Raw genomic sequence first — 22271 nt, 5'->3', positions numbered from 1 at the left:
CTCGTGAATTCTGGAGACGAGAAAGTGCGCTGGGGCTCTGTGGTACGTCGAAAATTGAGTTGATCTGGGGGAGGGAAATTTGGGGAGCAGAAGAGGAGGTGAGCACAGAGTGGCGAGGATCACGCGTTCGGAAGTTTCCGTCAAGACACGAACGTCACGATGAACCGTTCTGTCTCATCCGAGTTGGTCTACTAGACCAATTTTGGCCTCATGCCTTATGTTCGTCTTTTGAGGCCGAGCGTGGTGGACCACTCTCACAACAACTAGAGGTAACGCAGTTGGCATTTCCACTACTGCACACAAGTGATTTTCGCGCTGATAATTCTACAGGGTGCCTTTACAGACATTTCCCACTACACCTTCATGTACGGTCCCTCGATATCTGCATCCATTGACGGCTGGACACTCTACACTCGACCGTCAGTAGAGTCACGGATTTCTGTAGCATTCGATTTTGGAACGGAGACCAGGCTCTTGTATACAAGAGGAAGTGTTCATGATTATTTATTTCGCCCATGAATGACAACTTGAGTCACCGGCATTGCAACATGATCAAATCTGAGGCGTCCGAGTTCAGCGGGTGCACCTCTTGCTGGTGCGTCCTTTGACACTTTTCGACATTCGGTGTCGGCGCCATGACAAGAGACGTATTCGAGGATCCGGATAGGTCTATTGAGCTGGGCCCAGCAATATTTTGTGAAACAACCTTCGTGGGGTATGCGAAATTCGGCCGCTATGGGACTCAGCATCACGCCTTCTTGAGGTGTGCACTTCCGAAATCGTGGGCTTCACGCCAGCATCACCGATATTTGAACTCCAGGGCACATTCTCTCTCATCAGACGCGCGAAGAATTTCAAGGATGAGAAAGAACTCAGTCATGCAATTATTAACCGGCAGCCTGCCCAGAGAGCGTGCAGAAAAGGCCACCAAAACTAATATTGAAGCTATGAGCCAATATTTACCTGGGTGGAAGCAAGCTGCAAGCTTGTTTTATACCTGCGCCAAGACTACGCAAAGAATGGCTATCTTCCGTTCAATTGGACCGCATTCATCTTCCACGAAGGCTTCTAAGGTCATAATAGCCACGACATGGGCGTGTGCTGAGTGATAAAATGGTATGAGTTTGGAAGGCATCCATTCTACATAGGTAAGCGTGTTCGTATGTAGGGATTTAAATTGATTCACATTGTTTCACATTGTACACGGTCTATTTACAAGTAGTCTAGTATAATCATAGCTTCGTCGAAACTTCCTGGCCAGCATCTGATAGTTCCGTTGCGGTATGTGTCATTTTAGTGGTCGTTGACCAGAACGTAGCGGAAGCGAGCCTTGCCAGCGTCCATATCCTGAATGGCCTTGTTAGCGTCCTTCATGGGACGCTCCTCGATCCAGGGGTGAACATTCTTAGCAACGACCAGGTCAAGCATCTCACGGATCTCATCGGGGCTACCGATCAAGGAACCTCCAAGCTTGATGCCCTTCACGATGAGGGCGAAGGCGGGAAGCTGGAAAGGACCATCCTCAGGGGCACCCAGCTGAATGAAAGTACCACGAGGACGCAGGAGCTGGCAGTAGCCAAGCAGCGGCATCTTGGAAGAGGAGGCGGTGGAGACAATCAAGTCCAATGAGCTTGCGTGCTTCTTCTCCCAGTCCTCGTCCTCACCGGTAGCGATGTAAGCGTCAGCACCGAGCTTGAGTGCATCCTCCTTCTTGTCAGACTTGCGGGAGATGGCAACAACGTGGTCGGCACCCAGAGCCTTGGCGAAGAGGATACCAAAGTGGCCCAGACCGCCGACACCGACGATACCAACCTTCTTGCCGGGACCGCAGCCGTTCTGGCGGAGAGGAGAGTAGGTGGTGATACCACCGCAAAGCATGGGCGCTGCCTCGGCGGAGGGAATGGCATCGGGAATCTTGATCACGAAGTGGGAGGGAGAGCGGTTGTACAAAGCGTACCCGCCGTAGGACTTGCCGCCGTTGGCGTAGGTTCCGTTGTAGGTACCGACCATGCGAGCGCAGTGCTGCTCCAGGCCGTTGGCGCAAGGCTCACAGTCGCCGTTGACATTTTGGCAGGAGCCGCTCTGGGCACCGACACCGACACGGTCGCCAACCTTGATATTGCCCTCAGCCTTGGAGCCGACACGGACGGCGACACCGACAATTTCGTGGCCGACACAGCAAGGGTACTGTGTGGGACCCTGTACAAACATATCTATTAGCACTACTCTTTCGAAGAAATGCTTGGAAGGGAGTCAAAGAGGTGTATCGCATACCCAGCCGCTGGCGAGAGTGTGCATGTCAGAGCCGCAAATACCGCAGTGAGTGACCTTGATGTCAACATCGGTCTCTTCCCAGGGCTTGGGCTCAAATTGTTGCCAGACCATCTTGCCCTTGGCGGCCTCCTTATCGAGACCCATCCATCCTTCGAACTTGTAGTCGGTAGAGCCCATGGTGAATAGATGTAGTGCAATGTATTGAATAGATTTGTTGCTTCAAAAATCGACGAGTCGGGCGGATTCCAAGATTCTTATATCTGGACAGAGAGGGCCCTTCGAGCTGTGGTGCGTCATTGCTCTGACAAACTGTGGATCGATGGATACGGTGGAGGATTCGGTCTAAGTGGCAGCACCGGACTCGGTGGACTGGGCGATTCGTCTCGAAGTCCGAAGCGGGATCTTGCACAGCTTCCGTGTTTCATCGCGAAAGGCAGATAGCCAAGATCGCCTTCGAACCTCTCATATGGACTCATCGGACCCACAAGGTCCGTCGATGGGCTGTTGTCATCAACGGGGTTAACCACCATCCCATCTGTATGTCCGCGAAGGGTGCGGTCGAAAAGCTTGACACCTGGTGGTGGCGACCACGACGTCCCAGCCCGCTCGAGCGGTTGATGAGCGCCATGTGTACATGCCAACCGCACTCATGGACGCTGTCATCACCAATCGTTTCTGTGGGAATGACCCGGCGCAAGGATTTAAGTTTTTGAGTTCTGATGACTTTCGTCATCCCGGTCAATATTTCTCATGCCTCAGGCCACCACATCCTTGCCGTTCCGCCACAATCCGAACTTGCCTGTATCTGACATTTCTGTTCAAGATTCTAGAATGACCAGGAAGGAAAAAGAACCGATGTGCCGATGGAGCCGCCATTTCCCCCTATTCTGAGGAGTTTACCGGTGGCCACCACGATGGTATGTTTGAATAAGTCGTAGGCACCGATAGTCCAGACCTGCAATCACCAAAGCACTCTTGCTCACCACGACTACTTCGAACTTCGAAGTATATCTTCACTGACCGAGGCTCGGATCATAAGTCCAACGGCTAGCCGACCGCGAGTACTCGGTGGCCGGATATAATGATCGGGCGGAGATAGAACAACGGGTGATACGATGAGGGCCTTAGACGATTGGCCGTGAAACAAATTGAGACCCAATCCTTCGAAATTCAGCCGACCCCGACGGTCCCTATTAGCCAAAGTCTCCGAATCAGCGGATGACGTCGGATAGATACTCATTAGTGCAGGATTTGCTGCAGATATGCTGAAGCATTGGAACTAGCCATTGGCATGTGTGTCCGAGTAGCGCTCAAGCCCGACATGTTGTTGAACACCGTAGATAGTTAGATACACAAAGTACGAGGATTGATCGGTGAGCGAACTATGGAGCGTGACTCGGCTGACAGCGAACGACGCTCGAAGGAATTCTTCATGCCATCGTTCATTATGAAATCCATGAAGACTCTGAACCAACCGCGGTTTGTTGAGATCCAGAGGGTTAGTGATTAGCATTTGCTGTCTGCCATATGGAAGCCCAATGACCGAACTAAAAGAAGCCCGCCTCTAGCTTCCTTATATTAACCATCATTCATGGATGTTTCTCCATTCTCGGCCAGCCCGATCTCGGCGAAAGTTGAAACAATGGAGGTGAATATCAGCCTGCTAAACTAGTCATCAGCCTTCTTAATTCACAGATAACCAGATGTGGCTTTAAATCCACGCGGGATAGTTTGAAGTGTGTGGGAATATGCGGTGTTGCTGTTGCCAGGGGGGCTTCCGTGCCGTAGCTGGGTCTGCCCTCCTCCATGAATCATGAAGATGCGACCGGAGGACGTTATTGACCACCGGGTTCCCGGATGAGTATGCTTATTTGATTTTTCTTTGCCGTTGCAATTAGTGTTGTAATGAAAAAAAAAGTAACAAGAAAAGGGGAGGTAGAGGCCCTAGCCGCGAATCGAACGCGGGTCACATCCATGCATAGACCGATTTGCGATCTGGGTTTGAGCCCGAAGGATGTATGATACCACTATACTACCAGGGCGTTTTTTAGATGACATAATCCTTTTTTATAGTCCTATATTCCAAGCAAAGAGCCCGAGTCAACCAAATTGTCTTAATCTTGCCACCATGTGAGGCTACGTTAAGGATGCGGTAGTAGTACTAGTGGATATGAAATAATAGCAACGGAGCACCTCCCCTCAACGAAGAGGAATTCAAGCTCCGCCCACTTGAGTCCATTTGAAGGCCAAGCACTATGCTTATAAATATTCACGGAAGGGTAAATTCTCGGGGTTTGTAGTTTTTGAGGTGTCTCAACTAGGACACATGCTATCCATACGAGCTTCCAATTATATTTCCAGCCAGTCAGAAAGAACTTGTAAGATCTGTTTTGGGTTTACAATCAATTGAGATAGTGAGGCTCACCTGACATGCGGGCGGGTACGACTAGAGCCTCGCCCTACATTCAACCTAGGTACCTTACCTACCTACCTAGGTAGGTCACCTTGCTGCACGGTCGAGTATTGGGCCTGAGCATGTCGATTTAACAGTTGAAAACTTGCGATGGTGGTATTTTGGGTCAATTATGGACGGTAGTGGCTCAGAAGAGTGTCTTACACTTTGACTGTGATAGTTTTAGCAGATCGGAGGGGAGGGCTCCCAAAGATACTAAACTTTCAAACCAAACTAGCGTGGGCCATGGAACAGCCATAGAGAAGACAAGAGTAGATCTGGTATGCTACAACCTTGCTCCTTCATGTGGTAAGGATTGTCATTAAAAGGGAGTTTTAGTGGGGGATGTGATAGCATATAAATGAATGATAGAATTCCGACAGAAAAACTCTTGCTAGCCACTGTTTCATAGATCGCGAAAGACCATTGTGCCGAAATGCAAAAGATCAAAGCAAAGCGCGCTTCTGATGTTATTCATTTGGACGCTGCCGAAGATCAAGCATTATCATCAATTTAATCACGCTAGCACATACGTAGTTGCATTAAGAAGCCGGGGAGCAAGTTACTTGCCGTTCTCGAGCGCATCAACCACCTCCTACTGGTTCAATATTCGCGCATACACCACGACTGTGCGACCTTTTGCATCTAAGATATTCAAGTTCGAACCTTTTCTGACCGAGTAGCGAGACACGTCCGCTTTACCGAGTTCAGCCGCTTTTTGCAGAGGCGTTCTGAGGCCTATAATAGAAAACTGCGCCAAGACGGATATTAGTACTCAACGACTTACCCTGATATAGATTCAAGTTCGCTTATAGGCTTGTTGATGATATCCCACCTATTCTTATGGAATACCTCTAGGGCCTCCTTTGCCTTCGTATTAAGAGCTTGTAGACCATAGAGCGGATCTATAGCCACAACGTGACCAAGAAGCTCTTGAATAAATTGTGAGTCATTTCGTTTGATAGCTTCGGTCATTATCCTACAAAGCTGGAGGTCGCATATGTCAAAGCTCTCCGACGAAGAATCTTGCGATCCTGTAATCTCGCAAGAACTCTGGACGCCACCATTAACGCAACATGTATACAATACTTCAAGGGTCGCTTGTGGGGGTCCGAAATAGAATTTGAGGGTAATCACTCGATTTAATCGGAGGGTAATCAGCGGCGGTAAGACATCCATAGCGGGAGCAATGAGCGAGCTTTGCGACTTCTTGGCCAACAAGTACTTGAGGTTGAATGAAGCGGAAAATACTAGTTGCATATTAAGTGGCGAGGGGGACACACTCAATTTGAATGAAGTCCCCGGACGTCGAGTCCGCATTCACCGTGCCGCCGTGCGCAGCGTTGGCCAATTGGTCATGTGCACATCAGTCGCCGTCTCGAAGATTCTTGAATACATCTTCTACTCTTCTGTCTATCACCACCCTTGGGTAAGACTATATGGATGAATATCACAAATTCCATGGGAAAATCGAGCCTATGTGTCCAGATAGTACACCGATATCTCTGGAAAAAGCCTTATACATCATTGGTAGTGTTCAGTACCATTCATTGTTTGTCGGAACCTCGTGTTGGATGGATAGTTCCGGATTGTTGCTGATCTTCTGCTCCGGATATGCACGTGCATGAAGAATGCGAGAATATAGATAGGTGAGCGCGCCGACTAGTGAGCCTTATGCGCGTTGTTCCTTCCCCGCGTTTTCCCCGCTATTCATGTCTGCACAGCGGCGTCATAGCGCTAAATGCTACATCAGTTACAGCCTCCCACGCGAGTCGAACTTCCAAAATTGCTGACATGCCTTGACTCTGGGACTACTATAGGATACGGGTCTAGGTGGAAGGTTTGCTATGCTCCCACAATGTCTGTAGACAAGGGCATCTTCCATATCTACATTGGCTAATACATGTGCAACAACTTGCTCTCATTACTTATTTCTGGCGTGAGAAAATCAAAGCTGTGAAAAGGTAAATTTGCGAAAATCTTCACAGCGCGGAGAAATAAACCTGCCGCCGTGTCTTGAGTGAGAAGTATGGGCTATTTCGCGCTGCAACCCGAACCTCTCAGTATGGTAGTCGCTGGCGTTGTCTTATGACCTTCGAGACGGCGCAGGTTCCTTTTTTAGCTCGGAAAGTGTCTTTACCGAGCCCTTGCTATCTCGAAGCGGGGTCCGCAGGGAAAACCAAGAATTTGTATGATCACGGTCTTTGATCTTAACTTCAACCGAGGAAAAACACATGTCGATGTCTTGATTTCCAGGCTAGTGAGCACTTCGCTCTCATACGAGCTGTGCTTATATGGTGCTCTGCAACCCCCAGTTGATTTTGTTATTCTGATCAGCGGTACCTGCTGGGCGCAGTCTCTATATTGGCGGAACACTTGCCTATCAACCATCATCTAGAGCATAGGTTCCTGGAAAAGACCCTTTCAGAATGCTGCCCGCTCTCATTGTGCCAATCATCCTGGCCCTTCCCGCCGTCTTTGCAGCACCTGATCGCGTGAAGCGAGCTGGTGTACCAACAGTGATCATCACACATCCGCAAGCTACAGTCGTCGGTAAAGCTGGAGTACTCGGTGTGGAAAGCTTTAATGGTATCCCCTTTGCAAAGCCACCCACGGGTCAGCTTCGTCTGAAACCTCCGCAACCCATACAGACCCCACTCGGTATTGTCCAAGCCACAAGCCCAGCCAAGGCTTGTCCTCAGTTCTTCTTCTCTACCGATAACTCTGACTTCCCTCTTTCTGTCATTGGAGAATTAGCCAACATTCCACTTTTCCAAACAATCAGCAATGCGGGCGAAGACTGCTTGACGGTCAGTATCCAGCGTCCTGCTGGGACGGAAGCGAGCACAAAACTGCCGGTCTTGGTGTGGATATATGGCGGTGGGTTTGAGCTCGGATCTAGCGCGATGTATGATGGGTCGAGTCTCATATCTGCCTCAATGCAATTGGGAATGCCCATTGTGTTTGTTGCAATCAACTACCGCGTGGGTGGGTTTGGCTTCATGCCTGGCTCAGAAATCCTGAAAGACAACTCTGCCAATCTGGGTCTTCTCGACCAACGGCTTGCTTTACAGTGGGTTGCCGACAATATCGAGTCGTTTGGTGGAGATTCAAGTAAGGTGACGATCTGGGGCGAGTCTGCAGGGTCAATCTCTGTGCTAGATCAGATGGCACTCTATGACGGGGATCACACCTACAACGGGAAGCCCCTTTTCCGAGGTGCAATCATGAACTCGGGCAGTATCGTCCCTGCCGATCGAGTGGACGGTGTCAAGGGCCAGGCTGTCTATGATACGGTTGTCCGGTCTGCCGGTTGTTCAAGCGCCTCGGACACTCTAGCCTGCTTGCGCAAACTGGACTACACCACGTTCCTGAATGCAGCGAATTCTGTTCCTGGTATTCTCTCATATAACTCTGTTGCTCTTTCATACCTCCCTCGGCCGGATGGCAGTGCCCTCACAGACTCTCCCGATGTCTTGATAGCGAACGGAAAGTATGCCTCTGTCCCGTTCATTATCGGCGACCAAGAAGATGAGGGGACTATCTTTGCACTCTTCCAAGCAAATATCACTACAACTGAGCAGATAGTAGACTATCTGAAAGAGCTCTTCTTCAAAGACGCGTCACGAGCACAGCTTCAGGCTCTAGTGGCCACTTACCCCGACGTCACAACCGATGGATCCCCATTCCGCACCGGTATATTCAACAACTGGTACCCCCAATACAAGCGCATCGCGGCCATCCTGGGCGATCTCACCTTCACCATCACTCGACGAGCCTTCTTGACGTTTGCGCATGCTGCGAAACCCAATGTGCCATTCTGGTCATATCTCTCTTCTTATGATTATGGAACGCCTATTGTGGGCACCTTTCATGGTTCTGACATTCTTCAAGTGTTCGATGGGATTCTGCCCAATTACGCGTCTCGGTCATTTCACTCCTACTATCTTTCTTTCGTCTATGATTTGGATCCGAATTCAAGATCGGCTGGCTTTATGACATGGCCGCAGTGGGCGGACAAGCAAATGCTGATGCAATTCTTCCGAGACCGGGGTGCTCTTTTGCCGGATAACTTTCGACAAGACACTTTTGAGTTCATTTGGAACAATGTGGCATCTTTCCATATTTGAGTTTCATACGAGGGTCAAGACTACCCCTCGCTGGGGTTTCCATGCCATGGGAGTGGATGTCGACTGTGAATAAGGTCATATTGTGTCTGCCAGCACCAGTTCCTGATAATGATTATTTTCGGCATACTCAGAAACATCGTTTCTGAATGGTGATTTGTCTTGGGATTCTCTATCTATCAGATCATGTGGCGTGAAGACTAGGAAACAATGCACTTTGAGATTTTGCCTCAAACTCTTGGGGGCCAAGACGCGTTTACTGTCTCTTGAAGAAAAGATTTTCCAGCAGTATTCATGACCTCGCCCACCGTGGAGTAAGACCATAACTCTGGTTTAAACATCAAACAGAATCGGTCAATACTACACCGCGTCCAATGGCTTTGAAGGCTCTCTAGCAACGAAACAGAAAGAAAAAAGAGTGTTCCATGGTCCACTTATTTTGGTGAAGCGGAATGAGGAAGCGCCAAAGTTGATGCTCGGAAGAACGCGGGCTGCCACGGACTAGAAAGCACATTACATGAATTGATTTGCGAGTCTAGGGACTCTTGAATGGGTCATAGCACGACGTATTATGTTGATTTTGGCTTCTTGACACCATGAAAAATCACACCTATGTTCACCACTCCGTCTCAGAAAGACTGGGCCATGGTTCCGTATGCCAGCACACAGGAACACGTGCCAGACTTTAGTCTTACAGCACTCCATGGCCGAGCATGTCAGTCAGCAATTATCCGCGAACATCCACTCTCACGGTATCCGTGACACGAATCTTTTGGTTGTTGTCCTGATTCCAAAGAACCTCCTGGCTTGCACTCCGTTCACCGTCAATCTCCGTCATATGCTCGTAGGTGTTGTTTCCATGAAAGACTCTGTTCTTCTTCTTTTTGGAGACCGAGTCAAGACTGATGGGCTCAGAGCTGTTGGAGTAGCTGGCGTTCTTGGAGCGATGTTCCTTCAAGAATCCGAAGATCGCTCGGAGAGCAGGGAGGGAGAGGGCGATGATGGCGGCGCTGATCTCGGCACAGGTCCATGCAATCACGGGGGAGAAGTACCAAGTGGCGTCATCCGGGTGTTGCACAGAGACAATCATGGCAATCAGACGGAGTACGGAAGCACTGATTTCAATATTCACATTAGTCTGAGTTGTTGCGTGTTGGTAGAAAAATTGACTCGAAGAGCTTACACCACGGCACTAAAGAGCAGTCAGGGGTTAGCAAATTACATTCGTCAAGGACTCCAGCGAGACGAATCAAAATTGATACTCACAAGATACCAAAGCAAAGCACGAGCAGCAATGCTAATTTTCGGGCCATCTTGGCCTGAAGGCCCATCACAATTTTCACCGGCAAGAGGAGAATCAACGAATCGCAAGCAATTGTGAGAGCGCCCGTGGAAATGAAGACCACCTTTGAGCCCATGCATTTCCCGGTGCCTTCTCCCCACAGAGCTGACAACGGAATGCATTGCAAAGCGATAATCATGGTCTGTGCAATATACACCGCGGTGATGAAGGCGAAGGAGAGGCGAAGATATAGGATGAATTGCGGCATGGGATTGAGTCGGGCATAGAAAGCAAGGCCGGAGACTCGACAGAGCCACAAGTTGAACATGTACACGACCTGCGTGGCGACCAGCCATTTGTACATCTTGACAAGTTCTTCTGGCTTACTGACAAGAGCGAGAAGATGTTTTCCGGAGCCGTAATGAAGGATCATGATGCAAAGGCCCATGGTCGCCCAGCTCGTGAGCTTGACATTGAAAAGTCTCAGTCTTGTGTTCATGAATTCAGCCGTGGGCAATGAACTTACCTGCGCCATGAGAATGAAGTAGTCATCCCATCCCAGTTCGCGGATGAAGAATTTGCGAACGTAGAGTCGGATCATCACTACGATGAACGAGAGAGTCGTTACGAAGATGATCCCGATCAAGGCAGGCTGCCTACGATCCTCAGCCAAAAAGGCTGGCGTGACACCTGGTGGCAGTTCCATCTTTCTTCGTATAGCTCGCTGCGTACTTGTCTCTTCAACTCACCGATCCGTGGGAGGCACACTCTGGCATCATGACTATAAGTAAATAGGCTGACCCATGGCGGGAAGGTCCTTCAAGGTTGAAGATTGACGTCCCACAAATGCGGGCCGTGACCGTTGACCTGTCATGTCGACTCCACCACCCGGTAGCTAGAGGCTATCCAACTTGGTAGCTCAAACGTGCCGCTTCTGATCCTGTCACTGTGCAGATCACGCTAACACGACGCTAGCTGACGAGAAGCGAATTAACACGGAGCAAACTCTTCCTCGGCCATCGCCACTGAAGAAACGGACTTTTGACCCCGTTCTCAGGCGCGGAAGGATTTTCCCATCCCGTGGAAAGGTTTGAATTCAACCCCAAAAGAGGCCCATGTAGGGATGATCCCACGGTCTCGCTAAAGCCTCTCCTGAATACGAATGCTTTTAATTAGAATATGATGATGATGATGATCGCCATGAGTTTTGCATTGACACGCTCTCGCCAAAAAATACCCCCGACAATGGACATTGAGCTGCGGGAACGAAAAAGTGACCTGTCGTGAGCGCGAAAGTACTTTCGAAAACAAACAATCAGGTTTTCAGGGTCCCAAGAGGTAAGGGCTCGCTCTCCCCCAAAAATCGTTCCCCTGAATGCTTTGATTTCTCTTGCAATATTCTTCTTCCGTTGCCATATGGTTGTGGAACGGTTCGGCTTGACTCCTATACCACTTCGCCCACCTGAGGATACTAACAGTCCATGATTCAAGACCACATCTTCATGACCCTTCTACAGCGGAACGTGAAGAGCCAGACCGAGACACGGCACATTTGGTCAACGCTAGACAAGGTTCTAGTCCATCCCCGACGGCCGATCGGTACTTTTGGCACGAAATTCTCCGTAAACCAGCAGCCCCGTGCGAGCCGGCATGGACTCCACTTGGTGAGGGTTTGCGACACCCGGTCTCCAATTCCACGCCAATCTCACGGCCCTCCCCAAAGACATTCTGTATACTGCATACTGCATAGTACTAGTGCAGTAGTGTAGCACTGCCGTGGAATGGCTCTGAACGAAAGGTTGAGCAGGTCGCCCATGCTGGATCGGTTCAGGTTTCGGATTTTTGTCCCCTCTCCTTTAATCTGGGCCCCTCTTTCTCGATTGACAGCTCTCAATCGTTTCATCCTCCGATTCCTCCAGGAACCTCCCATCTCTCTTGCCAAGTGAGCAGCGACGCTCGATACGTCCACCTGTGAGACCAACAATGACAATCAGCATGCAGGACCTTGTCTTGAACTGGAGTGTCTCGCATCTCGTAGCTTGTGTGGCTGGGGTGATTGTGATACGTGTGCTATTCAGAAAGTACGCAACAGCAATCAGGGACGTCCCCGGCCCATTTTGGGCATCTTTTTCCAGTCTCTGGCGCGTATATCGCACGTGCAAGGGTCACATTGAAAATGATATCCTCGATTTACATCGAAGACATGGTATGATCTCTTCCACCCGTTGGGGCCATGAGTCGTGCAACTAAGTACTCGAGAAGGCTTCTTTGTTCGAATTGCAGACAACGAAGTGAGCGTGTCTCACCCGGACGCAGTCAAACAGCTTCTCCATACGAACTTGGAAAAGGTACGTCGACGACGGACACTCGGATCCGACGGCCGTCAAGATGAAGATTAGGGCTGATTGATCTCCAGGGCACCTTCTACTCGATTTTTAGTCTGCCGGATTATCGCTACGTCAATCAGATGTCAGAGCTAGATCCCACACGACACATCCACAAAAAGCGTAGCCTGGCAGCAGGATTCTCGATCACGAATATTGCAAAGGCTGAGCCGTATATTGACAATGTCCTGAGTCTTCTCAGGACACGATTCGACGAGCTCTGCAAATCTGGAGCCCCGGTGGAGTTCCAGAACTGGTTCAGCTACTATGCCTTTGACGTTCTCGGAGAAGTCACATTTTCCAAATCCTTTGGATTTGTCGAGTCTGGAAGCGACATTCGTAATGCAATTGCCAACACAGGGGCGTTGGTCTATTACATCGCTCTCATGGGCAATTACATTTGGTTCCATAATTTGACCCTGGGTAACCCATTATTCAGCTGGCTGGGTCTCCAGCCAAACTCTCACATCTTCGACACCTGCTTGATTGCGGTAGATGATCGAAAGAACAATCCCAAAGTTCGCCATGACATGATGCAGCGCTGGCTCGATACCCGTGCAGCATATCCTAATCGCCTGTCGGAACGAGACGTGTTTGCAGCCGCCGTTGCGAATATCGGAGCCGGCGCCGAGACTGTCAGCACAGCTGCACAAACAGTGCTGTACAACTTACTGCGCAACCCGCATCTTTTGAAACGCGCTCGACAAGAGATCGACGAAGCTCAGTCTCGGGGCGAGCTCTCGTCCCTGATACAGTACAACGAGGCATCACAATTGCCCTTCTTGCAGGCCTGCGTATGTTGACAACATCTATGTGCCCTTTCTCCTACTCAAACAATTACTCATACACTCCCAGTTAAAAGAGGCCTACCGAACACACCCCGGTGTCGCCTATAATCTTCCCCGCATCTCACCAAAGGGTGGTATTACCATCGCCGGAAGATATTTCCCTGCAGGGGTGAGTAATCTCCTTCCGCTACATTCCCGCATTATCAAGAAGGCTAATCACCATTTGCAGGTGATCCTGAGTGTCAATCCGTGGGTGATCCACCGCAATGCCGAGATTTTCGGAGCCGACGCCGAGACCTACAATCCCGATCGCTGGCTTCGAGAGGATACGAAAACCATGGACGCATATTTGATTCACGTAAGTCAACTTGTACACGTATGCATTGAACTATACTTACTGACGCTTGATGTAGTGGGGAGCAGGATACAATTCATGTCCCGGTCGGAATCTCGCCCAATTCGAGCTTCTCAAGGTTCTCGCAACGGTATTGCGAGACTACGAGGTTGAATTGTTGGAGTCGCATAAAGATTGGGAATACAAGACACGTTTCCTCGCTGTTCCTTATGGGTGGCCATGCAGGATCCGCCGCCGTCAGACGAAGACGGCATGAATTGCCCCAGAGAGGCAGGCGTCCAAGTTGGCTTGGATAACTGGTTGATGTTAAAGCACTCTTTTTCTCATGCTCCTACGTATCCTCTCCGAATATTGCCACAAATTTTATGACCGTTCTGTCACAGTCATGACAGCCCACCTGCAGTAACCCACAACCTGTAGAATACTGGAAAAGTAGTCTTATACTAAGAAGTGTTGAATTCGCCCAGGGAAGACCGACTAGTGTAAAACAGATTGAATTAATCATAACCAAATAAATTTAAGCACGGTGGAATACAGTGCCAACGTTCAATTACAGCAAATTCAGTCAACCCCGGTCTGTACTGACTGTATGCTACTCGAGCATCATCTCGGGCAAGCTCGGCCCAAAATGGGCGGTCATGGAGTCGTTGCATACGGCCTATATCTAATGCTCTCATGTATTTAAAGATTCTTCCTCGGGATTTTATCGGTTCTGCGTAACCAAACCACGTACGCGGACTAAATAGCTACATAGCCGGAGGGTAAACAGGGAACAGCAAACAATATTATTAAGTGACAAAAGTTGACCAGGCGATACACTATTGACAATCAATAGAACAACGTCCTTTGGACCTGTGCAGCAGTGGCTGAATTGGGCACCGCCACCAATTCCACAGATCGACAACCAGCGTGATGCTTCAATCATCCGTCCGTTTCACGCTCAGATCAATCACGAGCAACCGCAATGTGGCGTTTCTCTTGCCAGTAATATCTTCCAATTTTGAGATCTCTTCCTGTAGATCTTTGGCCAGCTTCTGGACAAGAGCAAACGTGTCTCTCAGAGTGCCAGTGTCATGGAAGATATCTCGCAGTTTGACTTTCATTTCGTAAGATAATCTTGGCCCTTGACTGATGCCCACAGGAAGTTGACGAAAGATTCCGGTCACATAATCTCGATACTGTGGGTGATGGCAGAGAAGATGGACAATCGGGAATGAATACTTTCCCTCGTCGAAATCCTCACAGAACCCTTTTTGGTCGGAGTACTTGGCTGATTTGAGATTCATGTAATCGTCTCGAATTTGGAAAAACCGGCCAAAGAGGAGAGTCAACTTGTCGAAATTTACCTCTGAGGAACTCTCGAAATCTGAACCTGCTTCGCTTTCCGCTTGTAAGAGCCGGGCGATCATTCTGAACATACTTCCGGTCTTGTTATCCACCATGTGAAGATATTCTTCTTTCGAAGGACATCTCAAGTTGTGCTTCCAATAGAGATCCCAGCTTTGGCCAAGATAGAGCCTCTGCAAGGTATCGAGCAGGATATCCATTGACAACTCGTTCTTGAATCTTCTCGCCTCTTCGACGGCTTCTGTGAACATGAACAGCCCACTGTTGACTGTCTGAGGCATTCCGAAGATTGTGTGCGCGGCTGGATTTCCACGCCTCATTTTGGAATCGTCTTGAACATCGTCTATCAGGAGCGAAGCGTCATGCAAAATGCGAATGATGTCGGTCAGGGTCGTTGTCGAGTCAGTAGAAGCGCCGATCCATGTGTTGAAAGCTCCAATAAGCCCAGAGCGCGTACCCTTGGACGGCGAGCTGAAAATGAAATTCGACGGAGCTCTAATAGCAGCCTCACTTGGCTTTCTCCACATATCCACCTCCTCTTCCGTATCACAGCTTCTGCACATCCTCTTCGAACAATCATTCTCTCCTTCTCCGCGAGGCTTGATCGCTTTTGAAACTTCAATATTGTCCCCACAAGGTTGTGATTGCTCTTGAGACGAATCGATCTGGCTACCTTGCAAGGAAGTGTGGACTTGCGCTGTCTCTGTCATCGAAGCTGCGATATCGGCAGCCAAGAGAGGATTTTTCTTCCAATCCTGATACCGAGGCGAGAACATAGCCCAGTAATTGAAGCCCCCGAGTGTGAGGCCCATAGATTCAATATCAGACCGAAGAGCATCAGACACTGAGGGATTGACCGTGAAAAATCTACCGATCTGCTCATAGAACTCCTCTTGCGCTTCAATAATCTTGGCTTTGACCTTCTCCTTTGCCGCTCCAAAGGTGATACCGTCAGTCTTGCTCAAGAACTCGACAACGTTCAGCACTCTCGTGCCGTTGTGTTTCCAGTCTAGGTATTCCTTTTCCCAGCTCCAATAGTCTTGACTCAGGAGCGACACTTTGTTAGCCGTCAGTCTAATATGATCGCTCATTTGCAATTCTGCCTCTGACAGCACGATACCCATAGCAAGACGATTAGTGGCCCAAAACGGACTTCTTAGAGTTAGTATTTGTTCACTTTGGACTTAAATCAAGCCGGTGGCAACAGTCTTACTGACCCTATTCCAACATCTATCATTCGAAAAGCAATAAACTGTTCGAGATCCTTGCCGTCGAACTCGTGGCAAATGTCCTTAGACCAATTCCGATTGGCATCCAGGACAGCGATCCCAGCAGGTTCATCGATGGCTATCAATTGTAGGATGCCCTCCGAAAGAATCTCTCTGAACCCGTGTTCCTTCGTAGACATACGCGCTTCGCCCGGGGGGGGGGATTCCAAGGATGGCTCAAGCATGTTGTAGTGCAAGTGCTTGGTATCACCTGTTGAGACCTCTCCAACGTCTACCAAGGCTTAGTGGACCATGTGATGACGCTTGAGATTATCGGAAGGAGACATACCATCAAGAATTATTATCGCTTCACCCAAGTATGTATGCGCGCCGATTCTTTCTGGTAGACCGTTGGGTGTGCAGTATGCGAACAGGTTCCCCACTGGGCCGACGCTTGGGGGCGCCTCGAACATAGATTGGGGCATGTCCTGACTCAGGTGTTTCTTCGCATCTTCCAATACCCTTGAGCAGGCTTCGTCGCACAGATGCCCGTATTTGCTGACTCGTACCGGCAGATCCAAAAAGTATCCCGCTTCGCGCAATGTTTCAATGTCCACCGGGTCGGAGTGCGGACTGTCAGAAAACTTGATTCTCATCTCGGCCAGTCGTCCTTATCTGTATTCGATTACAATAAGAAGAAGAGAGCCACCTAGGTCAGGGGGTGGGAGGCAGAGGCTGAAGGTTCGAAAGCGACCAGGCTTGAATCTAGTTTCCAAATGTCGGCCAAGTTGTACCTTTTAAGAATTCGCAGTTCAACGCGTCGCTGACAAACATCCATGCATTGTAAGCATTTCCTCGTTCCTTAACTCATCATTGATTGAAAGGAATCATCAGTCCGGCGAAGTACAGAACAATTGCGGGAGAGTGGGGTTGACACCCATCTTTTCTGCATTCAATGTGCATAGATGTCCAATGGGTCTGCCATGCGGAAGCTCCCAACTTGACAGCTGTATATATCCGTTCGATCGCTAGCAGGCTATTTGCTGGAATCATTCAACTACATGGCATGGATACAGATATGATTTGTCCATAAAATCACCTGAGGTCTAGGTTGTGGGTCGTCGCTGAAGGAGTCTCGTTCGTGGTTGCATATCTTATCACATTTGACACGTCTCGAATATGCCTTGCGTTTCCAGGATAATTCAATTAGATCCAGTGCTTCCTCAGAATCCATGGGTGGTTTGTGCATATGATCCAACTCCGTATGAATGCACCGAAAGACACGTCAGTTTCAAGCTATAATTGTCAACAGCCATGCACATTCTGTGCAACTGACGCTGTGTCGACTGTCGACCATTTTTGGCTACACCGCTTCTTTCATAGCTCATTCATGAGCACACTTCAAGTGGAGAATGGGTGGCATATGCCGTGAAATGGCATGTTTCCATTCTCACATCGCACAAGCTGCCACAAGAGCCCGAGTGTCCACGAATGGTTGGGAGGTGATTCAAAATATGTTTCATGAAAGTCGTTGAGCTATAGAAACAAATTGCATCCACCGACAAGGGGCCAAAGATGAAATTCATCAAGGATCCATAATGGATCGATTGAGACGTCCTACAACCAGACGACTGGGTCGGTTGGTTCTATCAATAGTAGTAGTAGTATCTCCTGCTCCTACTTCTGCCAAGTAAGGATGTGTCAACTTACCTGTGGAGACCTGACTAGATGACAGCTATTCATCGTACGCATAGACTAGAAGACTGGAGGCTTCTCACCCATAGCTATCTGACCATCTTCTCCCACCACTCTTTTGGTAGTCTACCATGGACAGTGTCAAGCTGACGTCAAAGAATAGTGACTCGTGGATAATCCAACTGTAAAGCTTCGTACCAAATTAAGCCCCCAGGTTGCGTCTAGTCACCTGGTCGCCGCCCTCGCAACATCCTACAGTCTCACCACACGAGTCTCGATTCTGCAGTGATGGGTGCCGGAAACCTATTAGGTGGACTTTCTTTGATTAACCTCCCTAGTCACCATAAGATAGCTGTTGATCCTCAGACATAGTAACTCTTGAGGCTGGCACGAGTTTCAATTCGAATGAGCTCTAGAGGGCGAACTCGAATCAGGCAGCTCTCGTGACGCCATGACAACTAAACATCTTATGAACCATGAGATTGGAAGGAGTGAAGAGCGATTAGAGGTCTTTCTTCAAGCGGCCGCTCATTCGACACCAATGCTACTTTAAGTATCCTCATGATTAGTTATGTGTGGCGCGCAGAAACTCATTACTTGGTAGGCAGGTGGAAGGAGAGCGACTTTATGAAGTTAGTTATAAGGCACCGGGCGAGCACAAGGAGGGGGCGAGGCACGCGCATCGCGGCCCCAATGTATTTATTTACCTTAGGGTTTCCCCCGTCCACCTGCACCACTCTCTTCGAGTACCTTATTCTACCATCCTCAAATCTACTTCTTTCACTGAGTCGCACGAATCATACTGGTTTTTTCTGATAACAACTCTCAAGCAGTTGCGATACATCATCCACGATCAAAGTACGGTCGGTGTCTGTCTATCCCAGCACTCATTAACTCGAAGCCTTGATTACCAGGGAAGCCACCGGAGACGTCCAACATTACCACGGCGCGTGGGACAAAGTTGCAATCAATATAATGTCAGCTACGTTAATGTTTAACATCACACAGCCCCACTGGCGCAATGGTAGCGCGCTTGACTTCTAATCAAGAGGCTGCCGGTTCGAGCCCGGCGTGGGGCTCTATTTTTGGTTTCGCGTGGGCATCTTCCCGCGAATCTTTGCGAGTTCTTGTCACCATACAGAAGACACCTAGCAGGGTACACAAACTGCACTGAGGGCTCATGCAGAATATTAAGCGTCCACTCTTGTTACCTTTTGAATATGAGTCTTTAAAACACTAAACAATACTTTCCTGTTCGCCATGCTGTAGAGCAGTCGCACGGGGCGAGACAAATCCCAGTCCTGGTTGCATTGATGCCACATTATTTAGGCATGCAAAGAGTTTCATCTCCAAATCACATGTCAGGAGTCGGTCGGCACGATGCGATCCGCTCAAGCTTTCAGGGTTGGCCGAGTCTCTCTCTTGAAGGGCTCTGTGAGTCCAAGCCATTACCTGATTTACTACTTATCGTAAATGCTGCAGTGCTTTGTTACATCAGTCTTTGTCCTACCTCTGAAGCGGAAAGTGGTTGCCCTGGGGAACGCAAGGGGTGGTGATGCCGGTAGAAGCCCCCATTCAGTAGGTACATAACCGGGCTTTAATAAGCGCGTGTATCCAGTCGACGTTGCTAATGCTGGTCGCACAAAGGTCACCTTTTCGCCTTCCTAATCATGGCCGCGTTCATCGCCGCTAATTTGAATCCATTCAACTATTTTGGAGGTGTAAGATTTCGGCCAGAAACTGATATCCCCGATCTGAGCGGAAAAGTCATTCTCATAACAGGCGGTACGTACAATCAACAGACAACGACTTGACCTAACGCTTGTCGGATTGAAGGGACTGATTCAGACTCGAGGCAACACCGGTCTCGGCAAGGAGACTGTTCTTCAACTAGCCCGGCACAACCCGCGCAAAATCTATCTAGGAGCTCGGACTGAGTCCAAAGCCGTCGATGCTATCAAATCTATCAAAGAGGCTACCTCGAGCGAAGTGGATATTGTCTGGCTACCATTGGACCTGACATCCACCAATTCAATCCGCAATGCTGCCGAAAAGTTTCAAGCCGAGACCGACAGATTGGATCGACTCATTCTGAATGCCGGTGTCATGGCTCTTCCTCCAGGAGAAACAGAGTTGGGCCATGAGATTCAGCTTGGGACCAACCATACAGGGCATTTTATGCTCACCAAGTTGCTCATGCCGACCCTGCTCAAGACAGCCGAGGCGTCGGACTCAGACGTGCGAATAGTATCGCTCTCATCAGTCGCGCATAATCTCGCTCCCTCTTTTGAGACCATCCTTGATCAGGGGAAGTTGAAGAAGGTCAACACAAATTCGCGCTATGGAGCATCGAAGGCTGCAAATATACTCCTCGCAGCCGAGCTCAGCCGCCGATATCCATCAATCACTTCGGTGTCCGTTCATCCCGGTGTGATCTTGACGGATCTGTATGAATCAATGAATAGCCGCTCCGTCCTGTTGAAGTGGGGCCTGAAATTGCTGCGATTTTTTGGCTCCTCGATTCCACAAGGTGCCTTGAACTCGCTTTGGGCCGCCGCCGGCGCGAAAAAGGATGACCTGCGCAATGGAGCATATTATGTTCCGGTCGGCAATTGCAAGCCACGCGACAGATATGTTCGAAAGACGGATATGGCTAAGCGTCTGTGGGACTGGTCTGAAAGCGAGGCCAGAAAGGCAGGGTTATGAGCCTGGGCGAGTCCGCCGTTTTCTTATGTATATAATGACATGAACGGCCGCTGTGCCGATAAGATGTGAAGATTTCAAAAAGATATAACACATGTATTCGGGAGGACACTGCTTGTGCCATTTGGCTGGGCTTTTCTTCGGACTCACAACGTTTTACGCCTGTGGCCGTAGAGTAGTAGCCAACTGGAGATACACATTCATCGCAGAGCGATGGACATATGGAGAACTTACCGATGATGGCGGCGGACGGAGCTCACCTTTAGAGATCTACGGCTTGTTTGAGACTTCGCTGCTGCTCACATTGAAACAGTGACCAGATGCAGATCAAGTGAGCCGTCATGAACAGTAAGTGGCTCACTGTTGCCAGACATTAGTCGGCAAGGAGCGCCAGATATGCTCGCCAAGTAAGCCTGCTGTTCCACTCCGATACTGACACAGGTGAACTGTCTCGATTTCGCTGTGGTCTCTTTGTTGTGACGACCGTCTTCAAGTCTCAATGGCTTTATCCACTCCAAGCATGGACTATATCAATCTGACTTCAGCCAAGGATCGGTCGATAAGACTTTCGCCGATGCTCAGTTCTTTGGTTGGGATTGGAACATTTTCCGCGAGAACTTCTATTTGTGCCCTGCAAATTACTCTCCAGCTTCTCCAAGGATGTGGGAGGCATTTAGACATAGCCAATCCGTTGACCTGCTTAGAACCATTCATTGCCGGAATGCCAATAGGAGAACGGGGACATGAAATCCTACCGTCACGACCAAGGAACTTGATCACGTACTCGTTTTGTTGAAGAATCTCTCTTGGCCGCACGCCCAATATAGCTATCGTGCTTGAGAGTTGATGCCTGCTGTCTGAGAATTTCTCCGTTGGATCCACCACGTAGACGAGAAGCTTCTGCTCGAAAAATTTCCAGACCCAATATAATATTAGTATCCAGCCAATTTGGACCTGTCTTGCGGTCGTCACATACAAAAAATTCCATGCTCCAAGTACCAATCCTCTCATTCCACGGCATGCATAATACTGCCCGCCTCTGGAGCCCGGTAAGGGGAAGACTGAACGTCCTTCCACTATTTACCCAAAGTCTAGGACGCCATTGCACCTTTGAAATGCCTAAGCACCGGGAGGAATAGATCATTCGATCGTCAATAATCTTACAAGAGCGTGGGCTGATATTGTCTGCTTTCTCGACATCGACCAAAATCGACTCATCTTCCACACTTTGCATAATGTTGGTCTCTTGTACATCTGCAAGAACCCAGTCAACATGGATGGGATTTCGGGTACTTCGGCGCTAATGTGAGATCGAGAGTCACATACCAGTATACACAATTTTTGCTTTCGAGTGGAGGAAGTTCATCGTAAGCAGATGAAACAAGACTGCTTGACCAAGTCTTCTCAGGGACCCTATCCGAGGTGCGCTGATATAGTTTGTATAGAATCAGAGCCGAAGTCGGATGCATGAGGAACCGATAGGAGTCGTCTTTTTCGGCAGAGCTAATTTGAGAGTCGTCGGTGGTGCATCGTAAAAGTATTCAGTCTGTATGGCTATACTTGAAGTTTCCGGGATAGCTGTAAGCCTCCTTTTCTCTCCCAATCTCTAGGGTCGTGCTGCTGCATTTCCCATGTGACACAGGCCTGCTTTCTGCA

The 22271-nt window shown here is 49.2% G+C and overlaps 7 protein-coding genes across 7 annotated transcripts; 3 read left to right on the top strand and 4 right to left on the bottom strand.

The window, feature by feature from the left end:
• Positions 1-1293: 1293 nt before the first annotated feature.
• N7539_003318 (NAD(P)-dependent alcohol dehydrogenase) lies at positions 1294-2451 on the bottom strand (the record flags this gene model as incomplete). The annotated part of the gene is made up of 2 exons (XM_056932920.1): positions 1294-2199; positions 2275-2451. 2 exons carry the CDS (start codon positions 2449-2451, stop codon positions 1294-1296), a joined length of 1083 nt encoding a protein of 360 aa, XP_056792879.1.
• Positions 2452-5321: 2870 nt separating this feature from the next.
• N7539_003317 (uncharacterized protein) lies at positions 5322-5986 on the bottom strand (the record flags this gene model as incomplete). Its single annotated transcript, XM_056932919.1, has 2 exons — positions 5322-5457; positions 5514-5986. The coding sequence occupies 2 exons, from the start codon at positions 5984-5986 to the stop codon at positions 5322-5324; spliced, it is 609 nt and encodes a 202-aa protein (XP_056792878.1).
• Positions 5987-7155: 1169 nt separating this feature from the next.
• N7539_003316 (putative extracellular lipase) lies at positions 7156-8856 on the top strand (the record flags this gene model as incomplete). The annotated part of the gene is made up of 1 exon (XM_056932918.1): positions 7156-8856. One exon carries the CDS (start codon positions 7156-7158, stop codon positions 8854-8856), a length of 1701 nt encoding a protein of 566 aa, XP_056792877.1.
• A 724-nt stretch (positions 8857-9580) lies between these two features.
• N7539_003315 (uncharacterized protein) lies at positions 9581-10841 on the bottom strand (the record flags this gene model as incomplete). Its single annotated transcript, XM_056932917.1, has 4 exons — positions 9581-9968; positions 10037-10045; positions 10120-10601; positions 10662-10841. 4 exons carry the CDS (start codon positions 10839-10841, stop codon positions 9581-9583), a joined length of 1059 nt encoding a protein of 352 aa, XP_056792876.1.
• Positions 10842-12118: 1277 nt separating this feature from the next.
• Positions 12119-13918, top strand: N7539_003314 (cytochrome P450; the record flags this gene model as incomplete). Its single annotated transcript, XM_056932916.1, has 6 exons — positions 12119-12341; positions 12395-12483; positions 12552-13313; positions 13375-13476; positions 13537-13665; positions 13721-13918. The coding sequence occupies 6 exons, from the start codon at positions 12119-12121 to the stop codon at positions 13916-13918; spliced, it is 1503 nt and encodes a 500-aa protein (XP_056792875.1).
• Positions 13919-14579: 661 nt separating this feature from the next.
• On the bottom strand, positions 14580-16133 carry N7539_003313 (FPP/GGPP synthase family protein; the record flags this gene model as incomplete). Its single annotated transcript, XM_056932915.1, has 1 exon — positions 14580-16133. One exon carries the CDS (start codon positions 16131-16133, stop codon positions 14580-14582), a length of 1554 nt encoding a protein of 517 aa, XP_056792874.1.
• A 3449-nt stretch (positions 16134-19582) lies between these two features.
• N7539_003312 (uncharacterized protein) lies at positions 19583-20618 on the top strand (the record flags this gene model as incomplete). Its single annotated transcript, XM_056932914.1, has 2 exons — positions 19583-19697; positions 19768-20618. 2 exons carry the CDS (start codon positions 19583-19585, stop codon positions 20616-20618), a joined length of 966 nt encoding a protein of 321 aa, XP_056792873.1.
• Positions 20619-22271: the final 1653 nt, after the last annotated feature.

This window comes from Penicillium diatomitis, assembly GCF_028827545.1.
Source record: "Penicillium diatomitis strain IBT 30728 chromosome Unknown utg000003l_segment0_segment0, whole genome shotgun sequence".
In the NCBI taxonomy this organism is placed as follows: domain Eukaryota; kingdom Fungi; phylum Ascomycota; class Eurotiomycetes; order Eurotiales; family Aspergillaceae; genus Penicillium; species Penicillium diatomitis.
This window is presented reverse-complemented; position numbering and strand designations above follow the sequence as displayed.